General features: G+C 42.7%; 2 protein-coding genes across 2 annotated transcripts in view; one reads left to right on the top strand and one right to left on the bottom strand.

Moving 5' to 3' along the window:
- The window catches only part of LOC124302732 (uncharacterized), a 29,172-nt gene extending 23,018 nt beyond the window's left edge, over positions 1-6,154 (bottom strand). Inside the window, exon 1 of the mRNA XM_046759205.1 lies at positions 5,782-6,154. Coding sequence (XP_046615161.1) covers positions 5,782-5,824 — 43 coding nt within the window. The 5' untranslated portion in view covers positions 5,825-6,154. The remainder of the gene's footprint in view (positions 1-5,781) is intronic.
- Positions 6,155-6,161: 7 nt separating this feature from the next.
- LOC124298636 (peroxidase-like) lies at positions 6,162-12,908 on the top strand. Its single transcript, XM_046750895.1, has 12 exons — positions 6,162-6,297; positions 6,414-6,720; positions 6,824-7,041; positions 9,260-9,439; positions 9,522-9,718; positions 9,798-9,984; positions 10,085-10,433; positions 10,527-10,683; positions 10,767-10,937; positions 11,084-11,282; positions 11,365-11,470; positions 11,580-12,908. Exons 1-12 carry the CDS (start codon positions 6,165-6,167, stop codon positions 11,665-11,667), a joined length of 2,292 nt encoding a protein of 763 aa, XP_046606851.1. The 5' UTR covers positions 6,162-6,164; the 3' UTR covers positions 11,668-12,908.
- Positions 12,909-16,243: the final 3,335 nt, after the last annotated feature.

The raw sequence follows: 16,243 nt of genomic DNA on the forward strand, positions 1-16,243 counted from the left end.
TTTTCCGCGAGCCATATTGAATGAGAATAGAGAAAAAGTCATTTCTCGCGTTTTTGCGACAGGGTGAAAAGAAAATTACTACTCAAATAATAATAACTGCAATCATTGTAAACGGCTAACTCCTACGATCGTTAAAGTTACATAATAATTCCCTGCGGAGTCTCGAGATCAGGAATTGGAGGAATCATGAAGGTTGCATCGGATCTCCCGTTCGACATCGGAATTCAACCCCAATCCCATGAAAAGTTGAAATTTCAAATAGGTGAGAGAGAGAGAGAGAGAGAGATATGGAGAATAGAATAGAATAGAACAAATTTTATTATACTAGGGTAGTGAACCCAGAAGAGAGTGAGGGCTGAATGCTGATTTCCGCCAACTCGATATTTCGTACTTTTTTTCTTCCTCATTCCATTCATTGTTACACAAACGCGTATGTGGGACGTCCACTTGCAGCGCGTATCTTGACGTGCATTCATTGATCACGTGCATCTGCGCCATTGTTTGTTGTATAATTAATACGTGCACGCGGATGAAGAGGAAAAAAATTGCATCATTCCCCATGCTTTAGACAATTTCGATCGCGCGTCTCTTACACTCGGCTAATTATCACAAGTCGTATATTACCACCTTGAGAAAATTTTATTATTAAATTGAAAAAACAAAGAACATTTTTTTACGTTATACAATCCACGATTCGCGCCGGGTAATATATAATCGACAGCGAAAATTGGCTCGATTTTTCTTCAAGGGTCAACAAGGGTTCAGTTGAACTATAACCGGACTGTTCGTTTGATCAATAATTTTGCACGTCGACGAGTACGCGCAGTGTGAATGACCGCAAAAATTTGCGTGTAGAGCCGTTAATTTGACGTTGAAAACAAAATATTATTGCTTCGTTAAAACCGCCGCGTGTATTTAGATCTCACGTTATTTTTCTCGTTATTAAGTTGAATCAGTACCTCGACGATTATTTTTTTATTCCATTTATCGCTGCAGATGTGCAACTGCAAAGGCTTCGAGACTGCAGTTTTATTTGACGGGACGATCGTGTTTTTGTTTGTTAAACATTTATTTGCACACAGAGCGAGGACGATTATTACTATAATTTTTACTATAATTATTGCGTTTCGTTATCGCGGCGTTACGCATTCATCGCACACTCCTAAATGCACATGTTGTGCATCGATGCGTCTCTCGGTAAACACAACAATACTTGCATGCACTCGGAGTATGAATAAGCCTCTTTTTATCACTCTTTCGTTTTGTAATTCGTGTTTTCTCTGTCTGGAGAGTCCGCGGATTTTATCGCACGCCTTGTGTTAAAACGCAATTGCAATTCGCAACGCACGCATTCGCTAATCTCTTTATTACACCCGCGTCTTATTGCGAATCCATTCTTCGTGTCCTTCGATCTCTTCGTGCGCATGCGCGTTTTATTTTTTCACAAGTAGGACAGAAGAGATCGATGCACATGCAATTCAGCACTCCAAATTATAAAATTTTCTTTAGACGCGTGTTATTCTTTGCAGATTAGGTGATACAAGACGGTTAAAAAACCGGAATCAAAGTGTCCTTTTCTTCTTTTGCACGTATAACAAAACACACAAACAATAATATATAATAAATATCGTAAAGTGCATTCGCAGTGACTTCTGAAAGTCAAAGCAGACAACAGACACCGAGGAAGAAATATATTAAAAGTAACTTGAAACTACCAAGGTTGTTCAGGAAATTGTTATCATACGCAAACGCGTCGCAAAAACTGACAAGTAAAAGAAAAAAAAAAACGCTGACGATAGAATTTGCAGAATACATAGCTGGGGCGTTTCGGAATTTCGCGACAATTTTTAAACCTCAACTGGTTTCATTTTCACGCATCGCGGATAATATTTTTGGAAGCAAAACAGTGCCCCAGGTCAAAAACAACTCGAGTCGTGCCACGCCTCCGGAACGGTGCGTGCGTAGTCTGCTATTTTTAGTTGATAAATAAAGCGTATGTTGTGAATAAGTTATACGGTAAACGTGGGAATAGGAATGACGCAAGAAGCAGTATATATCGATATATAGAGCTAGACGACGGTTCGTCGGCGATAAGCCTTGAATCTCTGATTGAGTAACCGTTTAGCTTGGTGCCTCGGATGCGTGGTACGCGCGTGTGTGTGTGTGTATAAGAGGCATGCGTGGGGCGGTAAATCCCCGATATTTGGCTTCGCTCTGATCGATTAATTCACACTGCCCCATGTGCAGCTAGCGCTGTCCTCAAAACTTCAACTAATTGTAAGAATAGCTAAAAATAATCGGTTATTTTTTCCCGATTAATCGAGTATAATCGACCATTTTTCAAACTCGATTATTTTTCCTCGATTCGTTCGAAAGAATCCAAGCTTTTCGAACCATCGATAGTACGCATAGAACTAAACGCACTCTACGTCTTCCACTGTCTACGCATAACGATTTCGGACTGTGCGAAACCGTTTTTTCGCGAAATAAAACACATCGGTTTAGCTTATGCGAAACTTAATTCCAGCGGTTCGTTGAAGTCGGAAATTTTTTTTAGCAAAAATCCAAAGTGTATAACTTTAATTTGTTTGCGATTTTTGAGGACAAGAAGAAAAAAACTTCCAGAGCATCGTGGAGAATTTTTTTCAAAGTCGTTGGTGCATTTTAGATTTCGGAAAACTGACGAATATCAAATCGACGGAGATTAGAGCTTTGATTGGAACACTCATTACTCACTCCGCAACTCAAGTCACTCGGCTAAGTATAACTTACCGGTAAATTCGTTATTCGACACGCGTATAACGCTGTGCGAAAGAACCGCTGCGTCCTGCTGCAGCGGAGTGACCAGCCGGCTTTTGCAGAGCGGTGCACGTGGACACCGAGTGATAGAATGTTTTTATCGTTTCGCAAATAAAGAGAGAAAGAAAGGAAGAAAAAAAGAAAGAACGATCCGCTGCACAGGCAGGTAGTGCTGGTGGTGGTGGGAATTCGCAGACACGCTTCACGTTCTTCGAAAATGTGCACATACCGATACGCACGCACAAATACTAACGCAATCCGCGAGGTATGTGAATAGAAGTAAAAGCTCGAGACGCGCCCTCTGCTCTTGCATACGGCGCGTTCCTCGTAAATTATTCAGCCTACTCAGTTTACGGTCGGAAAGGGAAAATTCTTTCGAAGGTAGACGAAAGGTGACGGTAAAAAAAAGTTCGCCGTTGTTTTCGCTGGCGACTTTTTGCGTCGGGTAAACGTGACATTTTCAAAAAACGTCGTTTTCGGTCCAAAAGGTTATTCGAGTAACTGATAGGAATTACATTGCATGCTGCGCACCGAGTTATACAGGTTGTACATTTTGTGTCGACATTTAGTGCATTGCTGAAAAAGTCTCAACTCGAAGCCGATATTCGGAGTTAAGGATATGGAAAACGTGACAGAGAGAGAGAGAGCGAGAGAGAGAGAGAGAGAGAGAGAGAGAGAGAGAGAGAGAGAGAGAGAGAGAGAGAGAGAGAGAGAGAGAGAGAGAGAGTACGATTATCAAGTAGTACCAGAAGCTGGTTAAAAATGAATAAAATTGTTGAGAAAATGAGGGTGAGACGTGAAATCGGGCCAATTGACAGAGAACGCGGTATACATTGGCGTTCGCAATGGCGTCGCAGAGCCGAAAGGGGAATCGCACGGTAGTAGGTAAGCCGAATCTCCACTTCACGCCGACGTTTACGGCAAGTTGGACGTGGATCCGTTACGTCTTGTCGGGCTGAGGAGGAGAAGTTTACAAGCGAAGCTTCCGATCGGTGATTAATTTTCGATCCGGAAGGTGAATGCGACAATATTCTAGTCAAAGCGTTAAATTTTCAACCCTTGGACTTTTATCACGCGAGTATAACGTTGCGCGTGCACCGACTGTGATAATTCGGATCCTCGCTGCGTAGTTGAGAGTGATACCAAGTACCAAAGCCCGAAACTGCTGACTTTTGCGATTACCGTAATCAACCTACGAACCAAGTTGACGACCGGACCACCACTGTGATTTTCCTGGGAAATGATACTGGCCCCAAACGACAGCGATCGTTGGGCGTACGCCATGTACGGGATAGAAAAGCCGATGGAGCACATTTCCGGTACGTTAATAGCTGATTTTAGTATCTGGATTCGTCTGGCGGCGAACCGCAAGCTGGACTCGCCCCCTGGTCACGCCGATATTTCCAGAATGCTACGGAGGCTGTTTAATTTTATCGGCTTGACGAAATGATTATAATTAATTTTGCGTAAACAAACGATTTCCCATCAAACCGCGGGTCTGCTGCGGTTATTATTACGTCGGTGCTGTTCTTGTTATCATTATCATCGTCGTGACAATTGTGTCGGCGCGTAACGCGTGTTGAGGTAGTCTTACGACCGATCACCGTGCGCAAACGTTGTACGTCCTTCGCGATATTGCATCGCTCCGAAAGAAGCCAGCTATAGGCTGTATCTCAAGGTTATTTCAGCTGTCACGGCCTCGTAATTTTTAAAAACTGCGTAATTGAGATCGGCCAAAATCGTATATAAGACAGGTCATGTTCAAGTTTCTTTATTACACTTGTGTCTTCTCCTAATACAGACCTACCGCATAATTATGACGTGGCCTTGCGATACACCAGAGGAGACAAATATTTTTCATTCGAATCGAGCGTTGCGGGCGATCGAGATACTCTGCACAACGCAATCGTTACATGTATAATGATAGTTATCATCGGGCTTTTCGTACGAAGAAGTCACTCGCTCCGAATCTGTCCGAGACATCGATCTAACCGACAAAATAAAACGCGTTAGACTAACTCAAGACCAAATGCCGAGGTCTGTCAATCGCATCGTGAGACAAAAACATTTCAGCATTCGGTACCTGATCCGACCGCTGTTGATGACTGTGGTGATTTAATATCTCTGTTCGTAACTTAGAGAAGACCTCCGTTATCGGTCCGTACCCCCCTTTCCCTGCGCTTGCATATATCCGATAATCCACCAAATATCAGTAACCCCTTCCCCTCTCCACCCCCTCATCCTACTACCTCAGCTGTGTTTTTACGATTCGAAGCTATCTTTTCAATACCGACCGGCAATGAAACTTCCCGAATAAGTTTATCTGATATCGAATTCTACTCCCCGCCTCGCCTGTCTTCTTAATCTTTCGGCGTTACTATTGCACACATTTATTTATCTTTCGTAATAGCTCACGACTTGCGTGTGCATTACACACTTGCGACGATTCGTATACGCGTTGCACGCGTTATACCGATTACACGCACACCGTCATACGTGTAGAGTGCGACAAGTCGAGGTGGTATTTTTCCATCAGCAATCGCATTTGCGAGAGCCGCGCCATATATGTACGTACGTGCGTGATGCATCACGGTGTGTGTACGTAAACTGAGGTTCAAATACTTTTTTGCTTTCATTTTTTTATTCTCGTTATTCGTGCTCGGTTTTATCTTTACTCTTGGATCCGTTTTTCTTTTTTCCTTTTTTTCCGCTCATTCCGTACCCTCTTTTTACCCCTTTCGACCTCCGCGGTCTTTCAATTCTATTTGCGTAGGTTCGTCGAGGTCGATAAATATTTTTACGCTATTCGATATTGTTAAGTTCTTCGGATCCTGGGATCGATTTACGCCTGGTTTAAACCGGGCAAAGATTAACTGTCGCTTTCTAGGCACTTGGGAATAACCGAAGACAAAAATAAGAACGACGACACAACAACAACAGATTTTCATCCATACTTTAGATATGACTCGTACACTTACTTGCCTTGGTCAACGAATGCCAGAGCTGCAACAAATTTGTTTACCATCTCTCACCGCCGATAAGTTTATTTCACTTGTATAATACTCTTCACTGCAAGTTTCTTTTTTTAAATAAACTCCACTCCACCATTGCGCGCTCAAAAACTGCGTCCTGCGGTCTGTCGACGATTCACCGCTTCGCTTCACAATTTATTAATAACAATGAACAAAAAAAATAAACACTCTCACAGTCGGTCGTTGACAACGATCGTTTCACGGCGTAGACGTGAAAATTTACCGCGTGTGGAAACTTTACTGCACTATTGCAAGCATACGACAAAGTCTGGTGAAAATTCCGCGAGCAATAAGATGAGACTGTTTTCCTTCTGTTTCACAGCAAAAGGAGTCATGGCCGGGTCTGTAGCGACCCTGGCCGTCCTATGGATATCGCTTCAAGGGATGGGCTTCGTCGCTCAACCGAGCACGATAGACGCTTCGAGACTGCCGATTTCCATGCAGAACTACCTCTCGTTCTCTGCCGGTGAGTACGATGTTTATTATTGTCGGACCTACTTTCCAAACATCGATCTCACTGCTTGCCAGAACCGTTGAGCTAATCCATCGGCTTTGTTTACTCCCGATTCTCCCAAATAAAAGGCTTCCCGTCACTTACGCGCCGAGATGAACTGAGGATGAACTCTCGAAGATTCCTTGGCGGCAGCTCGTTTCCGGTTATCGGTCCCGAGGCGATCAATTCGTCGATTGATTTCGCGGAAATGCTCGTCGACCAAATGGCGAGACTCGAGGCGAACATCGCCGGCGCTGGAATATCCTTTTCTAACGACTCTCCGACCCATGGTCAGTACGCGCATTGGTACCCGACGATGGAAGCTCACAAGAAGAGCGTCAGCGCTCTGGTCGTCGTCAAGGCGTCGTCTTACCTGGCCCAGAACAACTGCCAGAGGTAAAAAAATAAGAAAAGTCTATAACTTGGAACGAGCCGGTTCGTAACTGTCGAATGAATTTCCCGATCGCGGATCAATGAACGGTGGTCGTTTTGTCATCAGGTCTGGATTTAGGAACGAAAGGTGCGCGCGGTTCATATCGACTTTGAAAATGGAGGACACGGTTATCGGAAGGAACTGCGCCAATGAGCACAGAATTGATTGCGACGGTGGCTCGAGGTACAGGACGATCGACGGTACCTGCAACAATTTGGATAATCCTAGATGGGGAAGCGTCATGACCGCCTATTCGAGGATCTTATTTCCAAACTACGCCGATGGTGAGAATACGCTGTTTGTTACCAGGGGGAAAAAAACTAGCGAATTCGAGAGGAAGAATCGATATATCCCAGATACCCCGTTCCGTAGATTCGTTGATTAATTTCACTCGAGTACGATGCAAGAATTCAGTCGTTACATTCATTATTGCTCTGCATCGGAATACGACGTTATAAAATTTTTACATTTCACATTATTGTCTACGAGTGTTTCACATTATACATGTGACACGTGTGACAACGACGAACTATACAGAGCTGTATACATACAGAGATTAACGTCGTATTGCTTATAGTCGAGAAACGACATGTTTGTTTGTGCTGATTCAATCCGTCATGCGAACGTGAAACTTTTAGAGGCATTGGATTAGATGCTTAAATTTCATTAAATTCATTTTGTCAACATCTCCGTCTCGATAACAATGTGTTTGTATTGCGTTGCTTTTATTCCTTCTACATAGATACCGCTATATCACACTGTGCAATAATAACCCAAGACTTTGAATTTACAGCAGCTAACCATCCTCCCTATTTTATCCTGAGATAATTTTGCTACGTCACCTTCTAGCCGTAACGATATCAGCTCTGTTATTTTCCACGTTTGAAAGAAGATATCGCGCATAAACACATCTTTGCTAGTTCGGATAACAACACAACCGCGTGCCATCGTCATTTTTTCCGAAATCAGCATTTGTTAAATCAGTTGACGTCTGACTTCATATTCTTTATCATCGAATGGGTTTTGTCATATTGTTTACTCGGGCAGACGCGACATATACACATTCATGTTCTTCACTGGAATATGTGAAACACGGTGTAAATACCAGTGCTGTGCGATTAATCGGACAATCGGCAGTTTCGATTAATCTTTGTTTCGACTGATTAAGTTTTTCGATTAATCTTTTTTCTGAGTATAGTTGGTACAGTTCGAACATGGCAAATGAGTCGCGAGTCGTATACCGATGGACCTGCAGAATTAATACGAGGAAAAACGATAGATCAAAACCGTCGATTGATCGCGCGGTACTGGTAAATAGGTTCCCGCTATTCGTATAACAGCCATTACCACCACCAACACCACCGTCATCGTCATTATCATTATCGTTATCATTGACACTGTTTCGCTCACCTGTTTATGCAAGCGTTTCGCTGCATTATCTACCCTGGCTGGAAGTACAATCTAGAGACGAACGACGTTCTGTTACAAAGATTGGTTACCTCAAAAATATACATACACATATATGTATATATATATATATATATATTCTGTGATTTGCATTACAGCCGCGTTGTGCGAATAAAAGGCACAGATATGGCATTAGAATATGCTACGTGAATATAGCTGTGATTATTCACTGGCTACTATAGGTGACCCGGTTTGGAGATTCTATCCAGCAATAGCGAAGTGTATGTAACAAAATTCGGATATACCTTTAATACCTACTGTATTGTCATATGTATTATACATATTTATTTACATAGATATTATAACTATTTAACGTCCTTTTAATATCACGTTGTCGAAACTCGATTACGCGGTTCTGCATTTAACTTTATACTTTTATAAGTTAGGGCGGGTTGTGAGTTTGGCTAAAGCTATCCGAGGGAGATGTTTTTCAATTTTCTTGATGCAGTTATAATTCAACGACACTGCAGCTTTTTATAACAAGAAACCCTTATTACTGCTTTCGCTCTACTCGTGGCTTTCATCGATCATTTGTTCAAGTACTTGGCACGTCTTTTCACAATCGATATCGACGGAAACTGATCTCCTCTACACCTGCATGTAAATTCTACCCATAATCTCTTCGCGTCTGAACGTGTATTCGAATTTCATTGGATTTGGAAATCAGTGCAACGGATCGTCGATTTCGAGTCTGATCAGATTTAAAATATGGATATCTCAGAGCGTTCTTGCAACACGAGAGTTTGATCCTTACATTTCACACGGGCGAGTTTAGGCGTGACGTATATACGTAACAGTGCCACATATTGAGCTCTGCTCTCGCGGTGCAAAAACGATCCTCAAATCGGAGTGTGGACGCTAAGCATAACTCAGCTCAAAACGAGGCGTGATAATTGCCCTGCAAAATACTTGTTCGTAAATTCGTCGTCTCAAGTTTTCTAAATCTTATTCCGATTTGAGTAAGGTAAACGTTAGTACCTAGCACCGTACCTCTGCAATCTTGACCTCCTGCACTAATTCTCGTTCGGGGTTCAGGTATCCAAGCGCTGAGACGCCCCGAGCGCAGAGGAAAGGAATTGCCCGGTCCAAGATCCGTCAGTACGTCGATCTCGCCAAGCGACAACCAGGAAACCGACTCGACAAAAACGCTCGCCGTTATGCAGTGGACTCAGTTTGTCGCGAACGACGTTTCCCACACCCCGATGCGCAAGATGGGTAAGTCGGCTTCGAGTCGCTTAATTAAGCGTTCCAAAAATCGAGCAGACCTGACCGCGAACTTTTCATCCCCCTCTTCCAGTCACAAACAACAAACCCATAACGTGCTGCCGGTCGAATGGATTCTTCCTGGCACCGCGTCACACGCATCCGGACTGCGCGCCGATTTCCATACCCGACAACGATCCCGTTTATGGCAAGGAACGGATCCGCTGCATGAATTACGTCCGTTCGATGCCGACCGTCAGGCCAGACTGCAGCTTTGGACCGACCGAGCAGGTTTGTCAAAATTAATCTTCGACTCGGACGTCAAGTCCTTTCGTGTGCTGCGATTGACCTCGACTCGTTCTTTCTTAAGGTGAATCAAGTGACCCACTTCTTGGACGGCTCGACGGTTTACGGTTCCACGTCGAAAACCGCTCGGGAACTCCGCGCCTTCAGTGACGGGCTTCTTCGAGTAAGCCTCAAAAACGGAAGCGAATATTTACCCACAGCTGTTTCGGAGCCTGCTTCTTTGTGTCGCGACAACGGTTGCTACGCGGCAGGCAAGTTTAACTCCAATTTTAAAGAGGTTTACAAGTTTACTTAACCAGACGAGTTTCCGGTTATCACGTCTTTATTCATCTTCTTCTTCTCCGAAATCAGGCGACTTCAGAGTGAACCACGTACCTCACCTGGCAGTGATGCACACGATTTGGCTTCGCGAGCATAACAGAATTGCCAGGGAATTGGCGAGGCTGAACCCGATTTGGTCCGACGAGATTATCTTCCAGGAGGCTCGTCGCGTTGTCATCGCCGAAATTCAGCACATCACGTACAACGAATGGCTGCCGGTCATCCTTGGAACGAATCAGACTCGATACGGGCATCTGTTTCCCGTCACTGCCAACAGAGCTTCACAGCTCTACGATAGCCGGGAAAATCCGTCCATTACCAACGAAGCTGCGACAGCTGTTTTCCGTTTTATGAATTCCCTGGTCCAGGGAAAGCTGCGGTAAGTGTCCGCCACGAGTATAAGTTCCTCTGCCAGATTCTTGACTGTCCGATGAAAACTCAGCACAAACTGCACTTTTCCTTTTACACGCAGAATGCACGACGAGGCTCGCAATGTTACTGGCTCCCTGAAGCTGCACGAGCACTTCGGCAAGTCAAAAGTCATCGAGGATGCTGGTTTTCTCGACAGTCTGATTCGTGGACTAACGACCCAGAACTCCCAAAAAATGGATGTCAAACTTGTGTCAGACGTAAGTGTGAAACAGACAAGAATCTATGAGCGTTTATTCGGCGTTGGTTCCACTGGCTGACGTTCGCCATTCGCAAATTTCAGATGACCCACAAGCTGCACAAAACCCACGGCAATCTCGGTCTGGACTCGATGAGTCTGGATATCCAACGAGGCCGAGACCACGGAATTCCAGGCTACAATCACTACCGCGAGCACTGTGGCCTGTCACTGGCGTCAACTTTTGACGAATTCCTTGACACGATACCAATCGAGGTGACGCATTACGTAGTTATAACGAAACGAACCGAGTAGTCGCGAACTTTTGCTCGATGCTGCGATGTTCGGTAATCGGCTCCGACGAATGACGAATGCTTATACTTTCAACCGCGTATCGTTGTTAACAAAGACTGCTTTGACAGGTGGTCGAAAAGCTCAGTATGCTGTACAACCACCCTAACGACGTCGACCTCGTCGTCGGCGGCATGGCGGAGCGGCCCAGTCACGGGGGTCTTTTGGGCCCAACCTTGAGCTGCCTCGTTTCCGAGCAATTCGACACTATTCGTCGGTCCGATCGTTTCTTCTACAACTCGGTGTCGCAGCCTCACCCATTCACCGGAGGTTAGTGATTGATCCGAAAAATTTCAGCCGATTTATCATTCCTCGTTAATTAATTCTACCTTGCACTCTGCTCTACTTACAGACCAATTACACGCTCTCCGCAATGTTTCCTTGGCTCGTATATTCTGCGAAAACGGTGACAACATCACCAGCATGCAGCCTCACGTTTTCCTCAAGCTTCAGCTTGGGTGAGTTGAACATAACACGAGTTTCCTCCATTTCTTTCTGTAATTCGGAAATTTGTAGTTCAGTGCGTATTTACATTTTTGCTCTTTTTTCCTTTCCGAACAATTGTAGAAACGAGCTGGCGCCATGCGACGATTACGAAGCCATTCCAACCGTCGACCTATTTGCCTGGGCCGAGAAGGCCAAGGCTTACCGTTGAATGTCTAGCTGATTGACTGGTCACAATATCTGGATGGGGCGTCTTGGGGAGATTTTTCGGAGTGCGTTCCCACTCAAGGGGCATTCCGTTAATGAATGTACGAGCAACTGATCCCGCGTCAGGAGGACGGAGTCGCTCTCCTGGGCGCCGTGTGCAGTGGAGGTGTGTCCGAAACGATTATCACCACACGATTACCGCCACGCGTGTGGTTATACAAATGTAGAAGTCACACGAGCTGCGATCACGGCTGAGATCAAGAAGAAAGCAATTAGCTGATGAATACGATGATAAATACGTGACTAGTCGATCGATTAGCAATCCGAGGGGGTTCTCTCTTATCGTCTCGGTCTTCAGAGGACCAAAAACGACAACGTACGATACGTACTTCGATGATACGAAAGAAGGAAGAAATCAATTGTTATTTCTTTTTTTTTTTTTTTTTTTGTTTTAATTTTTTGCTTCTACTCCTAAACGAAGTACGACTAACGTACTTATATAGGTTTTACCTAAATTAGATACGGAGGATAGATCGAATATCGTTTTATTTTTATTTTTTATATCGTAATTCAGTTTGGGTTATAGTTTTAAGAATTTTAAAAACACACGCGTATACGCGAGGGAATTTTCAACGTAATTAGTATTTACGTACGTCCTTGTACATGAGACTGAGGTTAATTCTCTGCAGAGGTGTACAAAAATCCTCAAAGTAGATTCCGCTGTCGGAGAGACTGTTCTTAATAATTGACAATATTACGTGGCAGTTGAAGGTCGTCTTACTTGTTGTTAAAAATATTCGAACTTTGTACATTGTCGGCGGTTTTTTCGGGGGACGCATTTTTTTCGATGTTGCCGTAATTATTGTTCTCCTCGCTGTTTAATTTGGCCGTGTTTTTATTTTAACTACTGTGCATTTGTATCGAACACGCGCGCAGATGAAAATCAAGGAACAATTACCAAATGTTAAAATATGTGTTTCGAACAATCAATGATCAATTTTCTTACGTCTCGTCACGCTAGTCTACGGAGACAATATATCGACTGACTAGATGATAAATTTATTAAATCATTATTATGTTACAAATAGTTCACCAGACTTATTACTCACATAATACTTAATGCGCATTACTTATACACGTTCATAATTCGAAACATACACCAAACGGCAACTGAAGTCGTTGTTGTTACTTTACCCAGTTTTTTTCTATATGTATTAAATAAATTTAATATGATTAACAATCATATTTTAAAGAGTGTATCTTTTTTCCCCGAGTCTAATTCCCCACTAAAAATTCGCCATATAATTCGCAGCAAATGAAGAGCAAGTCATTTTTTAACATTATTTCAACAGCGTTTGGCCTCTCGCTGCATCGCAGAATTGATTTAGTTTAGTAAATTTAACCTATGAGAATATTAGTTATAAGTTATAGCGAATTGTACTGCAACTTCTTGTCTTATATTAGAGGTGAAAGAATGAAAAAGAACGAAGATACATAATCGTTCCAGCAATCCATATTAATTACCGAATACTAAATGTTTAATAACTTTTGAGTGCGATGTAATTGAGCTTGAAGTATTGGAAAATTCATTAGAGTCGTTAAATTTTCTCTGCTTCTGATTCACGCGTGAAGCCTCCCGTTTCAGTAGGATAAATTTTTTCATTTTACATTTAATATCCCCGTCGATCGGAACGTGACAAAATACGCCAGTAGTAAGCAAGTCTATCGTTGGTGGTAACGTTGCATAAATATCGAAGAAAATGATTTCACCACATAAAATATATTGCGTGGGTAAAATTATGAGAGAAAAATAAATATGAATGCAGAACAAAAATGAATCCACAAATGAAACGAAATATTGTGCAAGTATTACGGTTTCGAGGCGTCACGTGTAGCATATATCATATAAATTATATATTATAAATTAGAACACTGCAATTATACGCTCGAATTACTATTATCCGTACGTATACATAGTATTATATGCGTGTAATTACTTGCAATTCTGAACTATACCATGTACACCCATAATGTGTGTGCATGGATGCATTACGTGGACGAAGCGTATATCATTAATCGCGTACGTATGCGAGTTACATAACTCATTGACTAGAGCTGCAGACAAATCGCTATTTATCATTGGCTGTGCAACAGGTGACACCAACTTACATATACGCATATACATGGTATGCATGTGCGTACATATACATATAACACCTATTCGCCTTGCGAATTGTACGCATGCAGGAGTACATGTTTCACAATATGAATTCCTTCGTACTTACTTACAATTAACTAGGAGCTATTTGGCTCAAGGCAGAACGTCAACTGCGCGAATTCGAGGAAGCTAATTTGCAAATTGTGGAATACGAAGAGCGGCGATTCGCGGAGGGATTTATCGCCTGGAGTGATTCACGCCTGCCGAAAGGAAGCGAAGATCCGAGAGAGTAAAAAGGAATTCGAAAACTGGAACGAAGAATGCGAGCATATTTCTCATTCGCGGGATTGACAAGCCGTAGAGCGTCATTAGCGCGACGACTGAAAGACTCGGTCCGCGGTTTAATTTCCAGCTGCAATTACGACGAGATGGAGCGTCGAATCACGAAAAGTTCGTTAATCGTCACGGCTGGTATAATGATTGGTGATGGGTTCGTGACAGCTCCACGAGGGTTACGAGCCGTCGTCTTTGCCGGACAATCAAACTCGGATGAAGAAATTTCGTAGTGAACTGAACAAATTGACCAATGTTGCAATTACCACAAGACTTGTCATATATCGAGTGAATAGACAAGTTTTCTAGATGCCAGATTTTCTCTCAATTCCAGCAACGTTTAAGGATGTGAGTCTCGTCGACAATATTGAATACTTTGTGATGAGATAAAAATCGGATAAAAATTATCTACAACAAAGAGGATTAGAAAATTAAATTTGAATAATAATAATGCCTGAGAGTTATCAAAAATTATTTAAACAAAACATTGTTAAACAAGTTTGTAGGGAATATTTTTTTTGTCACGTGAAATGAATTCGCTGATTTTTCCGAATACACGTGAATTTTTCAAAAACTTCCTCATAATTTTGAAATTTCCGTATTCGAAAATTTGCAACTTTGAATGATGGAAAAAAAAAATCGTGAATTTTGGATATGTTTACGTAGAAACGTTGTACGTTACAAATAAGAAGTTTCCAGGGCATTAACGAATTGTATCGTAAGTACAGGCTATACAAATTTTCGGAAACGAAAATTTCAAAATAATGAGAAAATCCTTTAAAAATTCGTATCTATTCGGAAAAATCAACGAATTCATTAGACATGCCAACAAAAAAACATCTCTCAAAACATTCAACAACTTTTGGCCATCGTTATTATTATAAAAATTTAATTTTCTCATCATCTTTATCGTCATTGATTTTTTCCAATTTTTAACTCATCGTAAAGTATCGATATTGCGGACGAGGCTCACTTTTGGTCGAGAACGTACACCGGTACATCCTTAAACACCACGGTACAAACGAAACCTTTCGTCCGATTCGATCGGTCGTAAATCCGCGAAACACGTCGATAAGGATGAGTTTTCGCGGATGGAAACTCGTCGACGGTGTTCGAGTTGGCACGCTACCGAGACTGATTGTGAATCGATCGGCGATTGACGTAACCCGATCCCGTAATTGATAGACGCAGGTGAACCGGCTGAATCAGCAGCTCGACTACCGGAGGCTGGCACTCCTCTCCGGATCACGGGACCGTCGGTGTAGCTCCTGCATTCTCTCGTTCTCTCGACGCCCAGAGAGTACGCTTTGTCTAATTGTCAGACCAGTTCTGTTTCTCATGGCTAGGGACCTTGGCTCGAGATTCATTATGCCGCTGGGTTATTCACGTCCGTATAGAACGAACGTGTTACACGCAGCCGTGACGGCTTTTCGATATTATGTATCGCTGGATGAATTAGGAGGTCGAGTGAACAGGAGTTGGCGCTAATTGTAAGAAACGAAAGACAACGGATGGATAATATTGGGGAGATGGAAGTCTCAAGAGGTGTTCTTGATACGACATTTCGCGAGCGTTCGTCGCCTCGCCATTCTTCCATTTTGGCAATGTTATTGATTTTGATCAATGGTCCCACTCGTTTGGCATATTAAACGAACCGGACCTCGGCCCAATTACCTCAGGGATAAACGAGCCCGTGATAAGGGTTTTTTAATATTCCGTTCCGCGTCAATTACGGATCATCGACAGGTTTGACTTTTAGAAATTCGCCTTGACACGCGAGTCTCGTTTTTGAAAGGAATTTCGCTGCATCGCACTTCACCTATACTAATATTTCATAATATAGGAATAATATTACAACGATACCGTTCGCAGGTGATTTTTCTACGTCGATTAAACGAGGGCGTAGAGCAATGCTTGTGCATGAACAGCTGTAGAGAGGACGAGTATTGTCACTTGTGCAATTACGACCTACACATGCAACCGTAAAAACATAAACTAAATGTAAAACGAAGGCGAATGAACTTTATAAAAATAATCGATATATATTGAATACGAAACGCGTAGTATAATGTTTTCTCAAGTGCTCCGT

The sequence above is a fragment of the Neodiprion virginianus genome, chromosome 1 (genome assembly GCF_021901495.1).
Source record: "Neodiprion virginianus isolate iyNeoVirg1 chromosome 1, iyNeoVirg1.1, whole genome shotgun sequence".
NCBI lineage: Eukaryota > Metazoa > Arthropoda > Insecta > Hymenoptera > Diprionidae > Neodiprion > Neodiprion virginianus.

Coding starts and splice junctions, on each gene's coding strand:
- LOC124298636 (XM_046750895.1), top strand. CDS start 6,165: ATGGCCGGGTCTGTAGCGACCCTGGCCGTCCTATGGATATCGCTTCAA. Junction 6,721..6,823: donor GCCCAGAACAACTGCCAGAG/GTAAAAAAATAA, acceptor TTTTGTCATCAG/GTCTGGATTTAGGAACGAAA. Junction 10,684..10,766: donor ATGTCAAACTTGTGTCAGAC/GTAAGTGTGAAA, acceptor CGCAAATTTCAG/ATGACCCACAAGCTGCACAA.